Source organism: Lathamus discolor, chromosome 10, assembly GCF_037157495.1.
Source record: "Lathamus discolor isolate bLatDis1 chromosome 10, bLatDis1.hap1, whole genome shotgun sequence".
Taxonomy (NCBI): domain Eukaryota; kingdom Metazoa; phylum Chordata; class Aves; order Psittaciformes; family Psittacidae; genus Lathamus; species Lathamus discolor.
In genome coordinates this window covers 16,146,142-16,173,314 of record NC_088893.1, presented here as the reverse complement: position 1 = coordinate 16,173,314, position 27,173 = coordinate 16,146,142, and the positions used below count along the sequence as shown (strand labels likewise).

At 41.6% G+C, this 27,173-nt stretch overlaps 1 protein-coding gene across 1 annotated transcript in view; it reads right to left on the bottom strand.

The window, feature by feature from the left end:
* Positions 1 to 27,173, bottom strand: part of ADAMTS2 (ADAM metallopeptidase with thrombospondin type 1 motif 2) — a 177,728-nt gene that overhangs the window by 19,538 nt on the left and 131,017 nt on the right. The window contains exons 6-12 of the mRNA XM_065690392.1: positions 17,004 to 17,160; positions 16,038 to 16,143; positions 14,267 to 14,410; positions 12,268 to 12,400; positions 10,741 to 10,854; positions 3,742 to 3,887; positions 2,197 to 2,372 (exon numbers count right to left, since the gene is read on the bottom strand). Coding sequence (XP_065546464.1) covers positions 2,197 to 2,372; positions 3,742 to 3,887; positions 10,741 to 10,854; positions 12,268 to 12,400; positions 14,267 to 14,410; positions 16,038 to 16,143; positions 17,004 to 17,160 — 976 coding nt within the window. The remainder of the gene's footprint in view (positions 1 to 2,196; positions 2,373 to 3,741; positions 3,888 to 10,740; positions 10,855 to 12,267; positions 12,401 to 14,266; positions 14,411 to 16,037; positions 16,144 to 17,003; positions 17,161 to 27,173) is intronic.

Below are 27,173 nucleotides of genomic sequence, written 5' to 3'. Positions count from 1 at the left end.
TAAAACAGTAACAACCTTCCCATTATAGCAGTTCAATTAAAATAGATCTTCACAGGCCCATTGCCCTGTACAGTCCCTGCCCTCTTTTCATAAAGTCCTTGTTATTGCTGTTGATGCCCTCATGGCCACTGGGTATTGGTACATCAGAGACCTTTGTTATGGCTCTCAAACGATGAAGAAATGGCATGTTAAAAATGTAGGGTCTAGACTATCAGAACAGACACTTCCCTTTTTTTGGTGCAGATTATTAATAGGAGCCTATTAAGACAATAATAACAACAGATCTGATGCCTTTCAATATATTAGGAACATTAAACTCTGCACAAGACACAGATATGCACACACCCACCCCGGGTATGTACCCACACCCACCCCAGGCGTGCCATACATTCACTGTGCATGATTAAATTATCAGGAGGTCCGACTGGGTGCCAGCAACTGCACAAGGGCTTTATTTTAGTGAGGGTTCTCTTCCCATTGCTTTACAGGAACAGTAAATGTGCAAGTGCTGTTAAATTGCTGTTAATTGCAAAGAATTATCTTCTATTCATGGCGTTGGGCACAGTAGAGGTGCAAGAACATGCATGTGACTGTGTGACTGTCTGTTCCCTGCTCCCCATGTGTTTCCATCTCATTCAGTTGAGGCTGGGAGCTAACAGCCAATGTCACTGTACACTGCCCTGGTAGATGCATGGCACAAGGTATGTGAGCCCAGCAGGGACTGGTAGATAGGGTGCATAGGCAGCTTGGAGTGGGAGACAGGCCATGCACAGCCTGGCTTAAGCACACACTGGGGTGTCCCCAGCTCAGCAGTTTTTCTCTGGCCATTGGATAAGATGCTCCTCTCTGTCCCCATCACATACACAATGTGCCAGACACTTCCAGCTGAGCTGTGTGTGAAGTGTATGGATTTATGCCACTTTTGAGCCATGACTGCATTATCTGCACAAAATATGTTGCTGATAAGCCTTATCTTTACAAAAGGGAGTTTAAAATACATTAGAGTTCAAGCATAAGCCACCCTCTGGCCATGGTTTCACACAAAAGCTGTTTCCTCTAATAACCCTGCACAGGTAAATGTAACTCTAAAGATGGCTGTACCAAAGTTATATGGGAAACCAGCAGTGCCCAGTGATCAGTGCTCAAACATCAGTGAGCTGGTTTCTGACCCAGAAGCCATTGAATTTAACAGAAAAACATCTGATTCGTTTCAGTGGTCTTTGCAGCAGACTGCTCCAAAGGCTAAAGCAGAAGCAAAGGTCCCGCAGGCCACACAGCATTCGTCCCCTCTCCCTGTGCCAGCAAAGCTATTTCATTAAATTAAGTCGTGAGGCTGTGTCTGTGCCTCCGAAAATCCCAGATTGCACAAGATGGCATGAAAAGAATGAGGGGACCCTGAGAACTGCTTGGGAACAAAGTCAGGCGAATTAATCACAAGGAATTTGCTATTAACTTCTGGCTGAGCATCCTCTCACTGGAATGCAAAGTGATTCACCCAAAGCGACCCTTCCCCTCCCAGGATGGGTGCTTGGCTGAGGATAGATCGGGTGCCCAGTACCTGCTTCTTGCCAGGCCAACCCTGCCCTAAAGGACTCATCATTCAAACGAATTGACCAGGTTTAAAACTAGTAAGCACCCATGCTGATCATGGCATGAGTTGAGAACCATCTTCTCAGCCTGTTTGCAACATAACAGGTTGCCATCATGGTCCAAATCAACCAGGTGCACCCTCATTGACAGGTAAGCAGAGGCATTAACAGGAAAAGGAACATTTTTGTTCTAAGAGGCTGAGAATACCAGACCATCACCCTGACCATGCTGGTTCAGACCCAGCACCTACCTAACCCAACTCCTCCCTCCAGCAGTGCCAGAAGTGCTTGCAGGAAGAGGTAAGAACAAACCTGATACCTTTCTCAGAATATTCTTAAAGCTTATTGCAAACTGCAGCTGAATCTCCCCTCTATCAGTTTAAAGCCATTCCCCCTTGTCTTGTCACTACATTCCCTCATAGAAAGTCCCTCTTTGGAACAAGCCTTCTCTTCTCCAGGCTGAACAAGTCCAACTCTCTCAGCTTGTCTTCACGGGAGGGGTGCTTATCTTTCCTTGTATAATTTGTATAAGTTTTACCCCTCCTTATATGATTTTTATTCATGTTTGCAACTGATTTTACTTTCCATAGGAAAAGGGACCGCTCACCATCGACATGTTCATAGGGGAGCCAGTGGTGTTTCGTGTTCTGGTACTCGAAGTAAGGATCCCACTGCCGGCACTGCTCCTCTCTGAAATCTTCCAAGTCCTTAGGACAGTCCTGAGTGTTGCACAGCTGGAACTCATAGCTTGGCCCCACACATGTACGGCCTCCATTGGCGGGACTGTGGAGGGAGAGAAACCCATGGTTAGTTTTACCATTAATGCATGAATCAAGCGTCTATAAAACCATCTGAGGAGCAATTTCATTTCTAGTAATAACAATAGGCACCTGATGAAGCCAGCTATGTATTTCTCATATGGAAAATATTTATTTCTTTTAAAAACCTGCTGTCACAACCTTCTGCAACTACAGCCTTAAACCACTTGATAAAGGTAGGAAAAGCCATTTTCTTGGGGCAGCCCAGGAAAGAAAAGCACGAGCAGATGAAGCAACTCATTCACATTCACCCCTAAGCCAGCAGCAAATCCAGACAAAGCCCAGCTCAGTGCTGCATCCCTCATGCAGATGAGCATCACTGTTGGATACGGCAACACAGAGCTCAGGAGTGGTAGTTGGGTTTGCACCCTCTTCCAGGAAACACAGAAAATGTTTTCAATAGTCCATTAGGCTTTTCCAACATGAAAATAGATTTTTACAACTAAAACTGTGCCCACAACTATAAAAGTCACTTTCACATTGCCAATGTAATAAAAGCTGCAAAGAGAATGGGTACATTTTTTAAAAGAACAATTTCCATCAGAAAATGCTGCTTCATAAAACTTGGTTTATTTTGGTTTAATCGGTGATAAGACGATTTGTAACACCAGTCAAGTTCAATCGCTTTATCAGCACAAACTGAGACAGTCAATGTCAAAAATACTGTGTCTGGCAAAAGCATTTAATTCTGACAATTGCTTCAGGTCTTGCTCTTAGGAGCTTCACATTTTATGATACGGCAATAAATAGCAATGATGATACATTTCGTATCACTTGTACATATCAATCTTCATTAAATATACTTCCAGTGTTACTGGAATTAAGTCATTCTACATTACCTAGGTGAGCCATATCACAGTTATCAAAGCAAACCAATCCAACATCGCTAAAATTAACTTTGGGGAAGGTCCTGATCTCTGGAGCTTTGCTCCAACTTGGAATGAAAACACTGTGAAAATATTTCAAGAACTTCTTGTTGAAATAGCCAGAAAGTGGATTAACAAAAATCTTTTAAAAGTATATGCATTTAAAAAAACCCTCCAGCAATTCATTGCCATTATTTCCTACTCACATATATACGGCCCTGAACTTTTACTGATGTTTTATGCAATAGCATAATAGCACTTTCAAGATACTTGTAACTCTATAAGCAGCTTAATGGATGGATAAACTGAGAAAGAAAGATGATTCATGACTTGCTAAGGGCCCAAAGTAGAATTTCTAACAACATATACTACAGGTCAGATTTAGCAAGCACCACTAGTAATTTAGCAAGGATTCTCACAGTTCATTCACTCCACATCAGAAGCACATATGGATCCATCCATACTTACTGTGGATTGTCACATTGCCGTGTTCTGTACTTTACTCCTGTGCCACATGTGCGAGAACAAGAGCCAAACTTGCTCCATGCCCCCCAGTGTCCATCCTGCTTCAGGATGTCTGGGGTTAGCCAGATGCAGTGGCCCTTAAAGCAATGCTAAAAGACAAAATCATAGGTCAAAATGATCAGACGGTGAAATTACGATGTGAGAAGCCGTAGTGCAACAGATTTCATTTTAGGCACAAGTTCTGGAAGTTTTATTCACCTCTCCAGCAGCAATAGTGAGACTCACTGTCAGGTTGTGCCCACAGTCCCAAACTCAGATTTTATAACCTTACATGCCGTGAGTGTGCACATACCTATCTTGTGCACTTGTACGCAAGCCTACCAAAGTTTGTTAAATTGCTCTCAGCATTACATTTATTCATCACTTATCTGCAGCGGTGATTTCAAGATAACCGATACAGATTTATTTAAGGGAAATAACAGAATTCCAAATCTTGGGAGGCTAAAGGTAAAATTCTGCCTCCACCATCAGATACAGCCATTTCAGGCAGCGGCAACACATGCTCCTGCTGCAGCACCGTCCTTCCCAGCAGCTCCTAACTCAGCATACGGATTCCTACCCTAAATGTGACCAGGTAAGCGGCATGAAATTAAAGACAGCTCACATTTTAGGTATTAGTGCTGTTAAATAAAGAACTCTTGCAGTCTCCGTGGAGATCTTATATTAAAATTGACCAAAATAACAGGAAGTATTCATTAGGGAGTAGCCTTGCACAGTCCCACTTCTGGGCAGTTAATCATGCCCTAATAGGCTTTCCCTTTACCTGATTTTTAATACAGCCATTCTACAGAGGTTGAAACACATAATTTTACATTCCCTAAACCTATGCGGTATTTGCACATTTCTCTAGGAGCCTTCATAGCTTCAGTACTGATACTCTACTGTCTCCTTTCATTAAAGAAACATGAAAAATGCCTTCCCACCAATTCCTGCAGTCCCTAATCAAGGAATTTTTACTTAACTGAAGTCAGGGTGAATTCTTCCCAAGGATCACATACTCTAGCCCTTTCTAGCACTATTTCTGCTTTTGTAAAGCTAACTGATGAAGTGAGGATGCTGGAAAATACTTCCAGCCCAACAAATGACTTTGCATTAGACTGTCGCAGTTCGTCTGCGCTAACGGTTACTGCTGGGATGAGAGCTCTGGCTCAGGCACACAGATGGCTATAACAACAAGTGCAATCAGTCACTTACTTTCCTTAACATTCAAGTCAACAACAACATTTTGCACAGCTTAACAAGCCTTGGAACGCAGGAATTTGGCAGGCAGCACAAGCCAAGCATATGGCTAAATGCATGCTGCCAGCAAAAACAAAATCAGAAGATATAGAACAGGAGAGCGCTCTTAAGCATAGAGCGATTAGTGATCCGGAAGACAAATTCAAAAGCGATGGATAATCATTAATAATGCTGAATTAAAGAGAGAATCATTAGTAAAATAGTGACAAGACACAGCTTACTGATTTGCTACCCTGCTCTGTGACTGGCTCTTTATTCATGTAATGTATTTTGGTGCTGATTTGATCGGACAAGGAGTAGAAAAAAGAGGAGAAATTAGGTTTCAACTATTCATTCTTTCTCATTACTTCAAATATTCAAAGTCAAAACCTATGAAATAGATGAGTTACCACAAAGCCAATTATACCAATCCTGCTCCAGAGCTGTAATGGGCAGATTTTTCTTAGCCGTCTGACAGAACAAGAAATAATTCAGCAAAGCATGAAAGAAATGCAAAATGCTAATATGTCCTTTGCTCTCTTCTGTTTTGAAGCTCAGCATTGTACCCTTCAGGGACTGTTTACTTATGGCTTTAGAGAGGTTTGTTTGAAGGAACAGTTTGAGTTGTCAGGCCCCACGTAGCAATGGGACCATTCAGAGATGCAGAGGAAGCTGGCAATGCATCAGCTTGTCAATACACATTTCAGTTGGGCTTGGAAGCACATGAGATGTGACAGCTCCTGATCTGTGCTTGCTCACACATCCTTTTATCAGGGTTCTGCATCCTTCAGGTGTTAAGTTCCACAGCAATCACCAAATCTGTTTCAAGAGCCACGTAGCACATGTTTGTGATGTGATGATCCAGGATCCAGCACTTGGAGGAGGAGGAGAGACATGTGATGTTGTGTTTTCCAGTCTCTTTTCCCTGCTTTAGCCAGGAACAGGGGGATGTGGGTTTGCAACAATCACTAATAAACCACCTATTTGACACCGTGACTGGTCCCCGAACTGGAAGGCAAACATGGAAAAGTCTTACTGACTTTGGTGCATAAAAGAAAGAGCAGCACTGATTTTTACTGGAGAAGCTGGTCATATGCTGATTGTCAGGAAGCTATTAGGAGACAAGCATTTGCGTAAAATGAGTCATCCCCAGCTCTGCCTTTTTGTTTGTGGATTAAAAGAAAGGAGCCTACATAAACCAAAATGATTCACAACCAAGTCCTATTCTGTGCAGACCCATGCAAGAAAAGGCACGAGAAGGTAGAACCAGAGATGGAGCAATCTCCTGTGTACTAAAGGAAGTTAGAGCCAACCCTTGCTATTGCTACTACATTAACTACATAATGAGGCGGAAAAGAGCCAATTTCAACCACTATTCCCTTCATAAACAGGGGGTTTCACTTAAAGAGTGAGGTACATTAAAGCAATTTTTTCTTTTAATGAGAAAAAAACCCCTGGGTGAATGCAAATTGTTTTCCTAGTGGAAGAGAAGATGACTTCTTACAGTCTCGCCTATTTTTCTGGCAAACAGGACAGTCCAAAACAAGTGCAATTTCCAGGAGAGGAAGCTTAAATCTCTTGCAGTAAAACATTCCACTGCTGTTTTCAGCAGTTCTTTGAAACAGCTGCTGTGGATGCCAAAAAAAGAGCCAGTGTATTCCTGTGGGCTTAACACATCTGCAAGTTAATATTTCAAGAAAAGACTTGCAGGTCTTCCATGGATAACTCTACCTATTTTATATTGGGCAGCAACTTGTGACTTTCCTATCTCCTTGCTTGACACCCCAGTTACCCATAGGTAACCCCTCGTACTGCATCATGGCAGGTGTCCCTCAGCTCTCTTCAGTGTCCTGAGATGATATCAGGAGAAAGTTACTTCTTTATTCGCATTTCCCATCACACGCAGGCTGCTCCATCTGTTTCGGGATAATTAGTTGCAAGGGATAAACTGAAAGCTCTAACACTGAAGTCTACCCTGAGCCAGTAAAAGTTTCTTCAGTGGAGAATCAAGTATCCTCACTGTTTCTGTGGTGACTAACACAGCATACACTTACCCATCTGTCTCCTGTCTCCAAGAGAAGCTGAGGTCAGCTTTCTCAGTGGGAAATTATCTGGATTGCTTTGAGAACACATTAGTGTTTTCAGAAACCTTTTTTCTTGGTCCATTTTCCTTCTCAATAATATCTATTTATTTCAATATTTAATCATTCCCTTCCTTTCCGGACAGACTAAAAAATCATTCCAAGTTTGACTCAGATCCTCTCATTAGCACAGTGCAAGGAAAGACAAGGCCTGCAAGGTTTGTGCTGGATCCTTGGCACGTAAGCCAAATCCAAAAGCAACATCAGCTTGGCTGGCAGGAGCAGGTACCAGGCTCTTCCTTCTCTCCCAGAGAAGAAATGAAAGGGGCTCAGGTGGTGAAACCTTTGTGCTAGTCACTGCAGCAAGCAGATGGACCTGAGCATGCAATCTCCTTGCTTGAATGACTTTGGGTTTTATTTCTGTCCTGTGGAGAGCAGTTACCTACTTCAGCTGATACAAATGTCTCCCCAGAAGAGTAATAGCTTAAAAAAAATGGAACAAAAGCTGATGATACATTTCAGGAGGTTGCTTGGCTTCAGAAGCCTGAAGCCCACAGTGGAGCTGACAGAACTGTATACAGTAAATAAATTATCAGCTGAAAGCATATGTTTTCTTTTAATCCACAGAATGCTATGCAGAGTTAATCTCTGCACAGCTATGCCTCATCTGCATGGTTTACTACAGCAGCGTCTGGAGTGTCTTTGACTTCACATTAAGACTCCGACCCTCCATGTGCTTAACTTTACACACTGGAGTAATTTCATGGAATTTAATGTGAATATTCAAACACAGAAGTAATTGCAAGTTGCTGCATCATCAAAGCTTCACCAAATTGACAGAATCTTCCCTCTTGCTATTGAAAACTCAATCTAGTTTAAAAAAATCAGGCTGGGAGCAATATGAAATACTCCATTTCCTTTAGGATTCTACCAAAATAGCAGCCTTCTTCCCTGGCTGGGAAGCTCCAAGAGAATATTCTATTTTTCTCTCCCTAGACCCAGCAAACTATTAGTTTGCTGCCAATTACCATAATGGCTGTTCAGTGTCTCCATTTGCACAAGGAGACCCATTAAAAAGTTTCTGAAACAGCAGAACCTCACTCTTTTGGCAACTTCTTTCAGATAACCACATGCACAGAAGAGCTTACATACATTTACATATATTTACTTAAATATACATCTATATGTGTGCATACATGCATACATACACATATATAGACAGCATTAGAAAGTCTAATCTTCCTTCCACTTTTAAGGGCCAGTGCTTAAGTCCATGACAGCCTGGGTGTGCAGACATGACTCTTATCAGCATGCTTGTTGATAATGTGCTATGGATCTCATGTCTCCCATCACTGTTCTTGCCCCAGTTAGGAAGGAGACAGCTGGACTGGATTCTCCTCAATAGCATCTGCTAAGCTTGGGAAAGCAAAAAGACCAGTTCTCAGCTATGTGAACACCAGGCTTAGGTGCAAACATCTATGCACCATACGTCGCGTTAGTCTCGGGAACATCACTTTCGTTTCTGGCATTCGGTCCCCTCAGCTGCTGCAAAGCCAGGATGTTTCTTTGACACATCATCAGTGTTGTGATTGGTTTGAGCTTAAAATAGGCCCTGGGAATTAGTGGTATGAAATCATGAAAATTGCAAGTCTCTAAAGTGGGGAAAAAATGGCTCTTCTTGAATCAACATCTTTAATTGCTTAATGTTTCTGTTCCTTTCTCTTCTGGTGTTATTCCAAAGAAAATAGTGTATCACGTTTGAAGTTATTTTCCTCTTCCTCATGTGCTGATGAGGTATCATGGGAGATGTATCTTAAAGGAGGCTGCAACATGTCAACTGAGCCCCAGCTTTGGGCAATATATGCATTTCACATTTCCTGTCCTTTCAGGTAAGAGTCTCCGGTATTTTCCAAATTGATAAAGACAGTGAACAGGGGAAGGCCAAATCAAAGGCAGGGATGAAAACGAAAGGAACAGATGGAAAAGCACTGATCTGATGTGCCTGTACTGAAAACAACAACAACTAATAAATACACTGGTCAAATGCTGAGCGCCGGTATAGGAAGTCAGCTGTATAACCTTCCTAACACTGCTATTTTCTAAAATGTGTTTAGTTCAGACTGCTCAGCTTTATCTAACAAAATGGTTTTAGTTTTCTGTCACTCTTCATTTTCTGTCACTCTCTCTTCTTGAAGGTTGCAATAGATTTATTTATCAGAAAAACCTGGCACAGCTCCTTTGGCAATAAAACAGTCATAGTCCCATCATCTACTGAAGCTTCAGAACGTGCACATGCTCTCTTGCATCTCCACTGAGCTAAAAAGCCCGGCTGTCTGCACAGTTTGCTGGAGCCTTGGATCCCAAATTCCAGTCCAGAGAAAATTTTTACAGCTAAGTTGCATAATATCCTGACAAACTGTTTATAATGGAAGCACTGACAGATCCTTAACTGTATGGTTACAAGTCCTTTTTATCTTCTCATCTCTGTTTAAATACTAATAGGAATGAATGGCTTGGGGAAGAGGGTGATGCAACAAAATGGAATATAACTGTATTTTTTGGGGGGTTCATTAGTATTTTTAAGGCAAAAATCAAGATGTAGAGAAGTGAATTGAAAGAAACTAAGATTTTGGATTATAATTTTTAAATATATATATTTAAACAAGAAACAAAGCTGTTACAAAAGGAATAATCAGAAGAAGAGAAAAGCAGAAAGGCATGGTTTATATAGAGTATGATTTGCTAGGGAATTAATTTAGCATTACATTATGTTTTCACAAAAACACACTTCAACCCTTAAGAGCAGCTGCTAATACAGTTCATTTATCACATAAATGACGTCATCCCTTCGTATTTACCAAACAATCTTTCCAAGTAGCAACATCTTCCTCTCCCCGTCAGTCTCTGCTTCCAAAGCCCAGGGAAGCCAGACTTTTGCAGCAAACTTCAAAGGACTTGGAGTTCAGATCCACTATGAGCACAGCATGACCTCCACAGAAGGGTAACAGAGACCTGGAGCAGGTCCAGCATGGTGGCTATGGGGTCTGAGCTGTCTGAGCCCTTGCCACCTTGACCTTTCCTCCACACTTCCTCATGCCTCCCTTGATGCTCATCAAGGCAGCAAATCCATTTCTGCAGATCAGCCCTTCCCACTTCATCTTTGCCATCATGTTGGTTGTCTCTAGGTAATATTCAACTCCCACATCTATCCTTTCCCTCATGGCAGCCACAGCAGTTGGGCTGTCACCTCCAGACCTCACTGCTCTCTGCACGAAGCCAGTCAGCATCACCATAACATCACTGATACAAACATAACCTTTCCAGCCTCACAAAACTCACAGATGAGTGGAAATATCCCCAGATTTTGCTCTACCACAAAGACTTGCCAAGAAGCACGGGGCAATCTGCAGATACTTCCATGACTTGCCTGAGGATGGGGTTTGATGTTCACAGAGCTGTCATGAAGGACACACCAACCCTGGCCCCTACCTCCTCCCCTCACACTGCTCAACACAGCCTTACTTGCACTCATGAGTTTAGGTCCTCAAATTAGGTTCTTCTCTCATTCCCCTTGATTTTAAGGGGAACATCCCCAACTGCACACAAACGCACATGAACACACATGAGCAACACCCTCTCTCACCTTTCCTGGTGCACACATGGTCCCGTCCAGCGGAGGCCCTTTCTTTGTTTTGCAGAAGTAGGGGTTCTCGGGGTGACTACACCACAGCTGCTTGCAGGGATCGAACGTACGGAACTGAAACACAAGAAAAATCAGAGGGGACGATGCTTTGAGAGAGCTCCCACTGGAAACTGCAATAGGAGCTGCAGCACGGTGGGGCTTTTCCTTTTCTAGTGTAAAACACCAGCTCTCATCACTGATTCCTGGGGAACACTCCAGTGTCTGTGCATTACCTGAGCTTTCACGCAAAATCATCACTGACTCTGAAGTGAGGTCCCACCTGCATCCAAAGTAGGGCAAAAATAGTTCTACAGTACTGACCAAAGGGACAAGGGGAAAAGAAGTCCTCCTGACAGTCAGACACACACTGTCTTTCCTTACAGCTTCTCCAAATGGTGCTGCTTCATTTGACAAAGAAACAAGAAAATCCTTGTGCACTCATGGCAGAAGGAAACTGCTCAGACTGCAGCTCAGCTGCTGCAATCACCTTCTTAGGAGGATGGAAATTTGACCCAATGAATAAATCGGCCATTTTACCTATAGGTTGTATAGGAGAGGATGAGCACCACCCACCACACAATATACTAAAACATGATGTTTGGACATGCTTTTGGCTACTCTGAACAAAGAATAGAAAGCATCTGTCCCCCAGACTCAAAGAATGGCTGTAAGAAAAGACCCTCTTTGGCTGGGACATTCTTCCAAGGCAGCATCAGTAAGAACTGTGTCAAGACCAGCACTACAGCTGATGCTTTAAAGGTTCTCATCCATTCTCTAGAGACATAGCTCGGCACACATATTCCTGCAGATGGGAATGGAAGCAGAGATGTTATGTGTTAGCAGCTGCCACACCAGCTGAAAACATCTCTTTCTATTTAATATTTTGTCCTACTTGAGGAGCTGGAGGTGGGAGGCACAGCCCTGCTGCAAAAGACTCTGCTTTCTGAAGCCAACCCAGTGAGAGTTGCACTCATCTTGCCTTGCTTTAAATTTAGACTTTGTCTCATGTTTTCCTGGTGCAAGAGAGCCAACCATGTTATCAAGAGTCCTTCCCAAGCTGCTCTACTCGCTGTCAAATTCATTTTCTCATGCTAGGCATCAAAATGTATCATACTTTTCATAAAACTGGATCATAAAAGTATAGTGTCACATGTTGGCTCTACAAGATATGCCACCAAATCTATCTCCTTCACACCTGGGTGGGAGTTTTGTAGCAAAATAGGAGGCTCAATAATGCAGCCAACTTGTTTGCTTGAAGTCAAAAAATATTTGAGACAGCAGAATAATTACTTCAGTAACTCCAGTTTGAAACAAAAAAGGCAGAGATACTTAACATATTTGTCAACATTCAATTGTCATTCCTTGCTTACAGCTAAGTGGGCACAACATCTTGCCTTGTGGGCTTCACTACACTGTCTCTATTAAGGGCATTTCACAGACACAACACTTCTGGATGAGAAAGAGCAGAAGCCAAACTTAAGTACTCACAGCTGTGCACATCATGTAGCCCAAACCAAAATCAAACCGGCACTGCTCATTCATGGAGTAGTGAATTCCTGGCAGCTGTGGAAGGGAAGGCCAGTCGTGTTCGAAGGGATCATCACGCAGACAATCGTAGGAACTGCAACAGGCAAAATTAGAGTAACAGATGGGGCTGTGAGACTCGCACAGTGTTTGTGGTTTCATTGCCTTTTTGTTCCAAGCTAAACAGAGCCTATGATTTCTCAGATGCTGGTCATGAAGAGCAGCTAATATTGCAATTACATTCACGTTAACTTTAGCATATTGTATCCACCTTTAATGGATGCTGTATATAACTTCTCTGAAGCCCTTCCATTGTAATTTCCATTTAGCTTGCAGGTAAATTCCTATCAGTCTCCAGGCTCCTTATGTGAAAGGAATCAAAGGAAGAATCCACATGAGACCAAGAAGAAAAGAAAGTTTAATTAATTTTCCATTTGTGGAATTTCTTGCTGCCTGTGACTGTCTTTCAAGTGAAGTTTTAGAAGCAGACACCAGGGTAAGCATCCAAGATTACCACTAAGCTTTGCAGTTTTTCCCGTGTCCTTGCTGAAAGCAGCAATTCATTTACAACGTGTGCTTTCCTGCCTGCGTTAAACGCTCATTTGCTCCCTTTCTGTTTCTCCTGATAGCTCTCAGCTCCATCCATACTTTGTACAAAGTTTCCTTTCTGTGTGATGAATGTGGGAGTACCTCTCCTCCTCCTATATTATGCAGACAACCTGTAATGTACTAAAATCACATCTAAGTTGTTTGGAGGACAGAGGACTGATGCTAGTATCAATGAATGGTTAACACAGTATAATAATTGGTTAATTCACAAGACCAACATGGTCAACAGTATCTCTGAAATGTCTCTGAGTTATTTAACAGACATAAGGACAGCATAAACAAGTCTGTTCTGGCAATTCTTCAGGTTGCCTTGAAGATACCAATGGCTCAAAGCAGAATTTTGAGGTTAGACTTCCTTCAAAGCAAGCCACCATTCTGCTTTGTTATAAGATATTTTCAAATAGCTGTATTTAAAAGAATGTAAAGCAGCTCTAGGCCAGATGACTTTTATTTAATGTCTAATGCTCTGAAGGATCTTGCTAATTGAAACAACCACGCTTCCCTCACGACATTTCTATTCCATTGCCATACCCAAGATACCCAAGATAACACAAATATTGACAAAAAGACAGACTCGTGTTTATTTCACGTATTTTACTGTATTTTTTTCCTACTCATTTTCAGGTTTTCTAAGCATCCTTGTAGTTTCCCTATCTTTTTGCCATACAACTTCCACTTAACAACGGGGGTAAGTTTTTTCCTATATGGAGCAAAACCATGGTCATACACATCGCAGTTTGTCCAGGAAATCCACAGCAGGTCTAGTGCCCAAAGTGTCAGGTTGAAAGGGAAGGCAAAGGACACAGATGAAGCTGTTTAAACAGGTTTTACATTTAGGGTACCTGAAGGAAAAGTGACAACTGAAGAATTATTTCTAGAACCATGCCCTTTCTCTGGATATCTTAGAGTCAAGAAAAGCCCTGAGCACCTATCATTGACAGGTATCATAAGCAGCAAATGGCTTTTGAAGACAAATTTGGTATCTGTAAGATAGACACCACAGTGCTGAGTAGCATAAGTACCCCTCCAGCCAGACACTGCGTTAGAGAAGGAGGAAAGTTAGCAATGAGATTTGTAATAGTGCCTTCTCATAACCCCTGAGAGGACAGCATATATGCTGTCAATGTCCAGAAAATGAATAGATGCAAATGAAATGAGAACAATTTAATATGGGCAAAGAACTTGCCTTATTATTTGCAATTGATGGGAAAGTATCTTGCTCCCAATAGGAGATCCTTTGTTTTAATCAACCCCATCTGAGTAACTAACAAAGGCTAAAGCACAAATGCTAGATGCAGAATTGTTCTTACATGCTTCCTAATCAAAGGAGAGAGACTGTGTAACAGCTACTCACTGGAGATACCGATTCAGTTCTTGCTGGCTGCAACGAGACCAGTGGAAGCGATGAAACGCGGCTTGCACAAGAGGGGCCATGATGCTCCCCAGGCGGACTTCGTCCCCACATCTGTTCCCTTGGCCATCATGCTCCATGCCTAAACTGCCCCGCACAGGAGAAAGCCAGCACAGTTATATTGCAGGTGAACTCTGAGTGCCCAAGTGCTTCCACATCCCAAATGTCACCAGTGGTTGACTGCAACAAGGTTCATAAGCCTCATGACCCTTGTCCACATGAGCAAAGTCATAAGAAATAAAACAGGGTGAGCCTGAAGCTAAACAGCTCATCTGTAGTAGCTCCCACAATGAAGTGTTGACCCTTGAGAGTACTTTCATGTGATTAGTTGAATCCTCTAGACTAAAAATACCTTCTTTGGACTTTGCTGCACATCCATATTTGTGAATTACTACAGCTCAATGAATCCATTTCTGGATTAAAGAGCTAGTCCACCCTCCTGGAGTAGTAACACAAATTAATTCGTACTCCAATCTGGGGCTATTCAGGAGTTTATCTAACTTTTAAAACATCACACCTTAGCTTAATTTGAAGTAATCTACAATTGGAGACAAGGCTTTTCCATGGGAAAAAAAAAAGACACCACACTGAAAGCTAGTTTAGACTAGCTGCTGGAATTGCCCAGTAGCATTCCCACGTTGTTACATGTGAAAAAGCCTAGAAAGTATTGGGTGCTTTCTAGAAATTATCCCAAAATACAGATATTTAAAAATTTCATTTCAGTTTTATTATATGTTTTCCCCTTCTGTTTGTTAGGATTTTCTATTGCATTTTTTATAGGCACTGTTTGACTAACGTGAAATATCTGTCTGCAATTTAAACCAAATTAACAGACTGGGGCTGAATGTGATTTGAAGGATTACAAACGTTCTCCAGTGGAATCTCTTTTAAAGCTCACTCTGTCTTCTTTTTAATCCTAATATAAAAATTCTGGAATCAACTACCATCTAGGTATCAGTTTTATGTCCCTGTGTAGTTAAGATACATTTACAGTGATTTCAACTCTCTCTTTTAAAGCCCTTAATACTTCTGATACAACAAAGAGAAAAGGGCCTGCAGGCTTTCTTAGGGAAAACAGAATAGATTGAAATTGCTCAGAAAAAGCCTTCTGGGGACTGTTGTTCTACCAAAGAGAAAATGGGAAATCAGTGGGTGTTCTCTGCAAACAGGGAAACCAAAATTCTCAAGGAGAAGCCAGAGTTGTGATAAATGCTGCCCAGTAATTGGTTCTAATTGCATCAGTAAGTAAAATGATTGCATTTTTTATATGAAATGTATAGAACAGTTGTAACCACAGTGCTTGGCACCTCATTTCTATACAGTATTGTATCTTTTCCCAGAAGTAACATATACAGATGATGTGCTTATTTAATATGGATTGTTTTCAAGACTCATGTATTCCACTGACTCAATGAATTCATACATTATGAGTACTTTACATTTCCACCAGGAGATTACAATACATCATTCAATCTACTCTCACAGCAGCCCTGGAAGGTATTTTGGTATTAGTTCCTTTTTCCGTTTGAAAATTGCCCAAATATAAAGCTTACTTAAGATCATAAAGAAAGCATTGAGAGAGCTGAGACCCGAAGCCAGAGCCAACCCTGAATATTGTTACTTAACATAAATTGACTCTTTCCAATGTCATTGGTATTTGTCAGCACCAAAGCTATTTTAAGGTAGGACACAGGATGCCCACAGTTCTACTCACACATGTCCAGTTTCATGAGCCACCACAAATGCAGATGAAAAACCATCTTCATGGTTCAGAGTGCAGCTCCGAACAGGATGACACATTCCAGTGACCGGAGCGTAGCCTGTGAGAAATAGCAAGTGTTCCAGAAGTATGGGAAGGCAATGTGGTGAGCAGCTCTAGGACAAACATCGGTCTTTTGCTGTGACACAAATATAGTTGATGTGGTCCTCTCAAGAGGCCTCTGCCCCTGAACATTTAATAATGTGCTCCCTCATCTACGAAACAGATCGAACCAGCCTCTTGAATAAATTAAAACTAAATTCCCAGCTCACCAAGGGAAATGCTGTTACCTCTCGACCATCCTGCAACTGCCTTCCCTCTGTGCATGATGCAACAGGGGAAAAGGACACTACATGCTGCTGGGTTACAGCCCACGAGGAGCTCAGTGTAGTTCCAGCCCTCAGGGAACATGTGAGCAAAACCCAAGCCCTGTGCTGACAGCGGACCTGGCCAGCCCAAAAGGAATGGGAAAGCTCTGAGATTTATCCCCTCCAGTGAACAAACCTGAGCTCACAGGAGCAAAGCCCTGAAGAAAGGAAAAAGTAGACAGCACGTGGCCTTGCTGTTCCAGACCTCACCGTAACAGTATTTCTTGGCACTCCTGAGGGGACATAGCAACAGCTTTGGAGAGTTTAAACACAGAATCTACTCTTTAATCTTTCAGCGTTTTCAGGACTGTTTACATATAGATCCCATTTTCTTGGCTTCAGCAAGAGCAAAGAAATGATCCAATAAATAATCCCCCCAGTAAGAAAGGATAAAATAGTGACACAATTACAACTAAAAATGGCCCTATGCAGAGCTCTTGGGGAAAGAAAACGTTAACCAAAACTAAGCAAAAGATGCATAATTAAACTTTGCATGACTAGCCTTACTAAGGGATGAACACAAATGCCAAACAAAACCTGATACACATCTTACCTTGCATGCCAGATGGACCAAAATCCTGCCTTGTGAGAAAGATAGCATGGTCGTGGTACTCTGCATGCCCAGTGTCAGGTTTCTGTTGCAAGTAGGCCCAGCGACACACATTTTCCAGGCTTTGTGAAGGGTTCCCAATCTCTATCAGACTCATAGACTGCATGTGCACAGGAGAAAAAGACACCAACAGTTGCTTATTAAAAGCTTGGGCAATTGTTTTCCGATCCCATTTCCATTACAAGTTTGTTCTTAACAAAGGGGCAATTACACTTCAGAAACAAATTTTACTGGATCAAGAAAGTGAGAAAACAGCTGAAGTTCATGGTTAGATTAAATGTGATTTCCTCATTTAATGAGATGTAAGATACAACAAAAGAAAAAAAAGATAGAAGAAAACCACAAAGATGGGCATTTTAAAGACAAAATTGATACTCTGTATTATTATTTATATGCCACTGGCTTGCACCATCAATTCCAGTCTGGTTATACAGTTTCTGGTCGAGGCTGTGCCTTTATCAGAACTGCAGTGGCTCTTGGCCAGCAGAGACTAACCTGGCATGGGAAAGAGTAATGTGTAATGGTAAAGGAAGCAAATGGCAACAGCAGCAAACAGACAGCACCCTGCCCTGGCTCATCAGCCACTTCTGCTGTGAAACTGAGGGGTTAGGCTGTTTTGGCAGACCTTGGAATGCTACGGGACCCTCCGTGAGTGTAAAACCTGAGAACACTTTTTTCAGCTGTACTTGAATCACTGATTTCAGAAATGGACTTTCCCAGTGACTGTCTTTTAAGGTGCATTTGCATTATCCCTTCTGTATCTGAAGGTCATTCAGAAGGTAACCGTGCCACACCATTCTCCCTATATACCACGTGCTATGTGGTGGTGTGCCGACACGGCTTAGCCAACCCAGATGAGTATAAGGTGTGGTTCAAAGGGCAATTCTCTTCAACAAGAAAGAGAAAGAAATGTTAAAAGCCAACTACCACGTTCTTAAGAATTCCCAGCTAATTCTACTTAGTTCTGTGCATTGCCAAGACATAAGAAAGCTTATTGTATGTGGGATGCTATAAAATGAATGACTAATTGACCCATCCCAGGCCATCCAGGATTTGTAAGAACTGCACATGCGAACCCTGGCTTTTCCTTTGCAAAAATTATATTGCCATGACAACACTGTAATCATAACACAAACCACTACAATTTAGATGCTATACTGTACTGTAAGCATTCATCATTCCAAAATACTTAATGTAGAGCAAAACCTTGCCTAGGCCAAAAATAAGAGAGAAGTAATATAGTTCGTTTTCAATTACAGATGTATTTGACGTGTCCTCTAATTGAGTGCATGATGGACTACATAGAGTATTGACTATATGAAAAAGAAAATCCTCAAAGGGTTGTGAAGGAACAACTGGAATTGATAAAAGGAAAGGCTGCCAAACTGAGGTCTGATTCTGGCAAACCCAGAGTATTACAATTCTGCAAATGTTCAGAAAAACAAATTAATAAACCAAATAGAGGCACAGTTTGGATTCTGATACCACTGTGGAATGAAAAAGTTGTAATATAATCCCACACTGGATCATACTGCTTCCAGCCATAATTCCCTTGAAACTGAACTAATAACTGTATTTAAATGGTGGGACAGTTGTGGTGCCTTTATTGCATCTTTGTATATTTATAAGAACAGACTTAAACAAACTTTGAGTCACTATTACAGGGTAAAATCCTAGATCTTCAAGCAAAAATCCTATTCAGTTCAACAAGATTTGACCATTGTTGAAGTGTTTAATAACATCCATCAGCGGTAAACCAAAATCAAACAAGCAAGCAAACAAAAACCCTATCTCCATCATCTCCACCTTGTTCTCATTTCTCCAAAGACCCACAAAAGAAATCGATGCCTTCAAGGAGTTCAGTGAGAAATCTTATTGCAAGATTCAAAAAGCAAAGAATGCTGTAAAATGAAGTTGAGAAATCTCAAGGCGTGTGTATCACGAACAGTTCTTTGTCTCCTGATGACCTCCTTCTGCACATCCTACCAAATGAAAATCATCACATTTTAGAAGCTGCACTGATTGAAAAATGGACAAAGCACACACGCTATCAACGTGTGCCTTGGTTTAAGGGTATATGAATATGTACAAAATCTCTGTGTGATCAGCAAACAAGCATAGAATATCAAAAGGTCAATAATTTCCAAGTAACCACTTTATTATAGCTTTCTTCTGTCATATGCCACCTCTTCTCTGCCCACTAAATGGAAACCTTGAGAGTGGACTCCAGCAAAAAAAAACAGAAGATTACTCTTTGAATGAACTAACCTTAAACTGCAGCAGCTTGCAGCACTTTCCCGATGAACATCAAGTCTGCTGCAGTGGAATGCCCAGCAGCTCCCCCAGTTTGGGCATCTGGCATAAGTCAATAAATGTCTTCACTGTATACTTATGTCCATTCTGAGAGCAAAAGCCACTGGTTCAGTCCAAGAGCATGTCAATGCTTATTTATAAAATGGTTATTTTTGAGTTTGAAAGGAGGACCAACTGGTTAATGTGGAGCATTGTGGGGCTTTTTGCATCCAACACAATGGGGAAAATGAAGAAAATCCCTTTAGCAGTAATGGGGAACTGAGAACACGCAAGTCTATAAATCATGTTTCAGCTGACAACCTGACTTCTTTGCCAATGACAGAATGAACATCAGGAGTGTGGCACGTAAAATTGAGCCTTACTGCTCTTTAATTTGGTAAATGAGGTGTCCTGTAGGAAGTGAGTTATTTCAAGTGTCCATGTGTTACAGATACAAATAGCAAGTTGAGGTTCTGTGTCAGTGAAGAGGACTTCCAAAGAGGAAATACTCAGAGTCCACTGAGCATTCAAATAATCTGGCCACAAATCCTCTATCTTTCTTCACTCTAAGCAGCCTAAAAAGAGAAATCCACTTGACTCCTAACAAATTTTCACTCAAATTCCCAATTTCTGCAACTTGTCAAGGACTTCCAAATCATAAAGGTTCCAGCAGTACTAACAGTGGATACTGCATGGCCAGTGAACTGCTGATATGGGCTCCGAGTCAACCTCACCATGCTATGCAATTGCCCAGGGAAGAGAAATAGAGGAACCCATATATAGTGTAGCATTTCCCTCCACATAACCTCTAAGGCTCAGGTAGTCTTTGGATCAGAGATTTCTTGAGCCAAACATGCCTTTATATTGCATTTTTATTCACTTTTCCAGCTGCCTCACCTTTACAGATAAATGTGGCTGTCCTGCAAGAAAGGAGCTTATAAAATCATACGACTAGGCACAGCTTGTTACTAGACAGGGCAGATGTAATACATGTTGGAATTTACTCTTGTAGAGAAATTAGATAACAGTTGATAATATTTTCTGTTGGAACTCTATGGAGAGCTTTCATCAGACTCAGAAAAGTCCAGCCCCTCATTAAATGATAGTACATTAAAAGAGAGAGATGTACAGTAATAGGGACAGAAAGTAAAGGTAAAATCCCTCTGCCAGATTGCAAGCAGACAAAGTTTTGGGGCTAGCAGGCTGCATGTGGAGAAGAGATGTAGGTGTTACCATTGGCCAGCAAAGGGCACAAACTGCCAGCAACATGCAGGCCCTGCCACTGGCTGGGAGCTCAGACCTGGCCGGGAAGGACTTCTTTCCAAACAGGACAGCAGGCTTGTGGAGAGCATTACTCAGCTGATCAGCAGGAAAGCTGCCAATGGAAAGAGAAACTTTCCTTCTCACAGCGAGAAAAGCAAAAAAAATCTGTGGGCATTTCAGAGAACTGCTGATTGAAACAGATGGAGATGTTGGCCAAGAAGTGGAAAGGTCTCAGCTGGTAGAACATCCCCCACGCAAGGAGACACCACAGTGGGTTATGAGGACAGTCTGCCCTAGAGAACCAGCTGAAATCTTTGCTCTGAGAAACTCAAGATGTACTAATGCCTTGCATTTTCCTTCTTTTCTGATTCTGCCTTTATTTCTTCTCTACTCCCTTCTTTCTTAGATGGAAGCAGCAGAAAAAAAGAGACAAAAATAAACATCTGAGTTGCAACTCCCACTCATATAAAGAGGCAAAGCAGGCAACCCAAACCAGGCAAAGCAGGGCAACCCAAAACATCCTGTGATTCTAAGAAATACAAAGTTATCTTAGAGGAAAACCACAAATTTAGCCTACATTCTACCCAAACCTGTCAAAAATGTCCACATTGCCAGTTCACGGGAAAGACACACTCATAGCACAAACAGAATGGCACCTTTCCTTAACCAACCGCTTTATTTATCTGTCATTTGCCATAACTGGGTACGACTTTGGAACGGCGCTGATGAGCAGGTACTTGATGATAGGAACTTAAGAAATTCAGGTTGGTCAGAAGCTTGACGGAAAAGGACCTTTCCTAACTCATCCATTAGGTGGTGCTCCAAGAGTACCAATGGAGAAGGCTTTGCTGCTCTTCAGTAGCGCCAGAAGGAGCAGAAATATGCTTAACTTAATAGGCTTCAAACTATGGCAGCAAAAGTTGCACCACAGCAGTGTGCACATTGGAGAAAGAACTTAACATATGACTTTCCCCTCTTGAATATTTAAAGTCTCTGCAAAACACACTGCTTACATTGCACTTCTATTGTTCATTGCATACTGGATTAGATCTTCTATATTGTTCTCTCATTCTTAACAAGACAAGCAAAAAATAAACAAACACAATTATCGAGTGTCCATGGTAACTGAACTAACAGAAATAACTCATTCAGCAAACTGTCATTTTGCATTCAAAGGATTTGTAAAGCTTTCTTATGGCAGCAGTTTGTAAACATTTTTCAGTCTCTAATTCTGTATAAATATAAGTAGATCAGGAATACAAAGTACTGCTCATGCTATCAGCCAGCTCTACAATTTTCAAGGTCCCAAGGAAACACAGTAGGAAATTATGAGCTATGAGTCTAATGTATAAATAAGGCACAATATCTCCTGTTATCTTTATCTCTACCCTAAACATATGAAAAAGTGCAAAAATATGAACAGCAGCCAAAATGCTATATAATACGTAGGTTCTAGCCTTGCAACTCAGCCTGTGCCAAACTGGTTACTGGATATGGCCAAAATCTGGGGTAAAGAACTTCATCTTCAGACATGTTTATATACCATACTGCAAGATATGGGCTTGATTCCTGCTGATCAGGTCTTCTGCATCTACCAATGGGAGTGGGAAACCAAGATACTCAACTCACATTAGTGACCTGACAAGGAGAGGCTGGAGAAGAGGGGGCTCAGGGACATGTCATCAATGTACATAAATACCTATTGGGAAGGGAGTAAAGTCGACTGAGCCAGAGTCTTCTCAGTGGTATCCAGAGAAAGGATAAGAGGCAATGGGCACAAACTGAAATATAAGAAATGGCACTTAAATGCAAGGAAAAAATGGTAAGAGTGCTACTGTAGTTTTACTGTAGAAATGGCCAAACACTGGGAAAGGTTGCCCAAAGAGGTTGTGGAATCTCTGTCTTTGGACATATTCAAAACCCAGCTGGACGAGGTCACAAGCAACCTGCTCTAGGTGACCTTGCTTTGAGCAAGGGGTTTGGACTAGATGATGCCCAGAGGTCCTGTCTGAGCACAGCTATTCTGTAACTCTAACATACAGGTAACAACCTCTTTGCATTGCCAGGCAAAAATGCTCTTAGCCAGAGCCTTTGCATTTTCCCAGGACAAGGAGAACACTCATCCCTTTCCCTCCAGCCAGAGTCAACAGCAAAATGGTAAGGATGAACAACAGATTTAAGGGATAAACCTGGTTTGTTCTTCCACCTCAGCTGTGTCACCTTTGCCACCCCCTGGGGAACAGAAAGGAGAACCTGGCTGAGACTGAGCATCTCCCCTGCTCATCGTGCTTAGACTGAAAAGGTCAGATGGCAGAGGTAAAGAAAGCACCATTTTATGAAAAGATTGAAGGTAAAATCTTGCACAAATGAAGACAGTAGGAGCTCTGCTGATACCCTGGATGTGCACAATTGATAAATCCTCAGTTGAACAGCCTGGTCCTATGAGACTGTAGACATCCACCCCCTATTACCTCCTTCCTGAACTGCCATCTTAAAGCTATTTGGGTTTTCTTTCCTTCCCTAACCTTTCTGAAAGGCTCTCTGCCTTGCTGGCCAGGTTCCTCTTTCAGTTTCACCAAGTTAACAAATGGCCAGAATACGACCACTTGTTGGGTTGGTTTATAGCTAACATGGGTTTTCTCTCCCTATTGGTTGACAGATGCGTACAGAGCAGACACAGCATCCCACCCTGTTCCAGTCTGAATATGGGTGAATCAAGCTATGCATGTTGCTCCAATGGACATTTCAGGGGTGTCCTGCACTGCCACGTTCACATTTCCCAAGAAATAACCCTCATAAATCCTCAGGTGGCTGCATTTATTGGAAATCCTCAGGTCCTGCAAAAGTCTTTCTGACTTCTTTTCATTCATAACGGTTTTAATTACACCCATCCCAGCTAAACGTGTGCTCTTCTCTGCCGCTGTGCAAGGGCAGCTCATCTGCACACAAAGTCACCATTGTTGATGGACAGAGCGTGGGGCTGGAGCCAGGAACTTCTGAGGTCTTATCCCAGCCTGCCAGTGGCCTTCCGTGTGGCCTTGGAAAATAACTCTTAGCATCTTTGTTTTTTTAGCTGTAAAATGGAAATAATAATCTTTATTCATCCACCTCAAAGAGGCGATGAGAGGATTTTATGCAGTGCTCAGGACTTAAATGTTTCCAAACAAATTTTATAATAACCAGTCAGGGTTTTTAAACCCATTCTCAGCTCATCTCTTGCCACCTCCTCTGCACTTGGTGATAGTGGTTGCTTTGCTTATTCTCCTGAGTATTCTAGAGCTAGTTGGATTACAGAGCCGTTACAACCAAAATAGGTCTAAATGGAATCATTTGCCCAAACATTGAATTATATTCATTTCAAATGTATCGACAGTTGCCAAAATTTGGAACCAATCTTCCTACTACTGAAGTCAAACAGGCAGAAGCGAGCCAGCTCATCTTTTTCCCATTTGAAGAAAAATGCACTGCACGTACGCTGTTTACTTATTTGCAGTACTCCATCACATCAAAACAGCCTGTGACTTTGGGAGTCAATGTAAAGAAAACACAAAGAAATGCATGCTATCTTCCAAAGCCACCATAGATGAGGAACACATTTTTCTATCCTATTGATGGAATTGATAAGTGAGGGGGCTTCAGTGAGCCATGGTCAGAGCCTTCATGAAGAATTGCTCATTTGTTTGAAGTCCTAAGAAAATTGGGGAGTCAGGTAATGGCTGGTAGCTTCAGCACACCTAGACACAGCACAGCCACATGCTGCTCTCTCCTTAAACACAACACCCAGCCAGCATGCAAGCCTGGTGCTCCTTAGCAGGTCTCCACCTCTACCCTCAGTCTAAGTCCAGATGTTATTACCTACACAATGTATTAACTCAGTAAGACTGGGTCAGCTCTTTTGAATTTGCCCCCGGCATAATTTCAACACATGATCACCACAGAACACCCTCCAGTTTTTCATCTTACCAGGGCAATTATGCAATTACTGAAATTACTTTTGAATGTACAGTTGCCTGTGTTTGAAAATATTAAAAAATAAGTACATTTCAAGAAGTGGAGTACCTTCAAGCAAGAACCACTGAAAAGCTGGTTGCTATGCAACTCAAGTATTGTCCATATTATTCTTATCAGCAGATATCATATTGTATAAAATAATATAATCCTCTTTAAAAAAAACAAACCAACACAATAGAGTAGAAGGCTTTTCAGCAGTGGAGAATTGGCAATAGCTCAGACTGCTGCCATAAACCTGATGCTGATGGTACATAATTCATCAATTATGGAACCGTCATGTAATTATGTTGATTTAAATGGCACCCTTGCTAATATATATAAATTACCTACAATGAAGCAAATTAATCTGAAGATACCAAGCTACATGCTTTCAAAAGAAATGCTTACTCAAACAAGACTGGGATAATATTTTCATATTGTGAAGCCAACCAGGCTGCCTCATTCATGCACTGCCTTTACTTGTACACACTCATTTCCTTTCATTATGTACTTTGAATATATATTCCTAAAAATCATTAGTGCAGCTGTGTGGGGTAGTAAAATATTGAAGGCTTTGTTGCAATTCTCAGAACAGGTTCAGAAAGTAAGAACTATACACCTTTTCTCTCTGCTTTTCTGCTGCTAAATAATCCCAGCCCTCCAAAGAGAAACCTCCTCACCTTCTACCCTTTCGTACTAGCCCTCCGATCAGTACCTTAAAAACCACAAACATTAGAAGACATATTCTTACGCAGCCAGGGCATGTAGGTGCCCACACCAACCAGGTAGAAAAGCAATGAAATGATACCTTTTCCATTCCTTTGACTTTTTTCAGATAGCCATAAATTGCCTTTCATATAAGTAAGAATCAGAGACAGAAATGCAAGAAAATTTATCTTCACAGTTATTTAGGGCAAGCTTGTGATCCAGAATTATTCCATTTTATGCCCTGCTGAAACCAGCAGGATAACTCAGGAACTACACCACCATCCACTGCAGATTACATATCTGGAATACAGAAATAGACTATCCACAAGCAGATTACATAGTGCTGCCTGCTGTGATGTGGCCAAAGACCCATCAAGAAGTGAAAGTTTCTACATTCCACCCCACTCTCCTCTCTAAAGATTAATATGAAATCAATAACCTACATATTACCAGTGGACAAACCTTTATTCTTCAACAGAAAATAAAGATTCTTAATGTGAAATGAGCTCTACCATAACTATTGTCTGCCATCAGAAAAATGGCAGGAGTTATTGGCGTTCAGACTGGTGCAGATCTATAGAGCTTAACATGGACACACATAACAATTATGAAATACTTATGAAATAAGAACAGCAAAGAAGTGAGTAGCCCATGTGCTGATTCTGCGGGCTTCTACCAGCACTGCAATATCAGATTTTTACAAGAATCATTAGTCACTGCAATCCCTCAGATTGCAGTCATTACAGCAATCACAGGGCATTTCAATTATTTTGTAATTCAATGTTAACCACACACACCATGAGCTTTCGCTCACAAAATGGCAAACGTGACCTTTTCTACCTTCAGTTTAGGATACACACTTGATTCAGCTTATCCAAACCTCATAACTACATCATCATTTTCATCACTGCAGGAAGAGCAAAGACGGATCAGTGTGTTTAGTTCTCAGATGGGGAAGCTCTGACAGAATAGTTTATCCCAAATCCAGGAGACTGGACTCCAGCAGAGTCCAGGCTAAAAGTCAGAGCTCCATCATTTGCACCAGGGAGAAAAGTTCTTAGCTTAGCTGAACAGGGTAAACTGGTGAACGCCAGTGAAGCTTCACCACTGGAACCATTCACAATGGCTCTTCACTGACAGCATTTCAGCAGCTTGCATGAATGCACACAGTCTTCCAGAGCCAGGTTTGTTACATGAACATGCCAATGCCAGCAGCTCCAGTCACTGAAAGGTATGTTATTCAACACTGTTTTGAGCAGCTGGGCATTATGTTGTATAAGGAGCACTAAAATCACATGTCCTTAACCAAAGCATTTATCAACATACTTGAAACGCCCTGTTCCTGTTTCCATGGAATTTGATCTTGATTTGGTAAAAGTAGGACACAGATACAGAACAGTGTGATACTTCCAAAAGCCATTTGGCATTTCATTTCTCTTTACCTGAGTTTTGCTTGTAGAGTATTCCTTTCCATAGAAACACTGAGAGAAAGAACGCTTGGTTATTCTTAATTACAGGTTTGATCTGCAGAGCTCTTGCCTTCCAGCCCCTAGTCCACAGAACTCACACTTAACTTTAAGCATATGTGTGGCTCTACTAAGCATTATGTTTAAATGATGTCTTAACTTAATGTTAAGCATTAAGTTTAAATGATGTCTTGGAATGAGACTGTAGCCCTCAGCATCTTACAGAACGGATCTTGTGTTTAGTGTTACATACAGTTCTTCCTCTACACCCTCATAGGTTTTTTTAGGAACCAAAATGTTCACTGTGTTTCATGGATTATTCCAAACAAATCTGAAAAGATAGACTGTGAGGGCTAAGCAGCAGCTCATAATGACACAGGGAAAACCTAGAAGA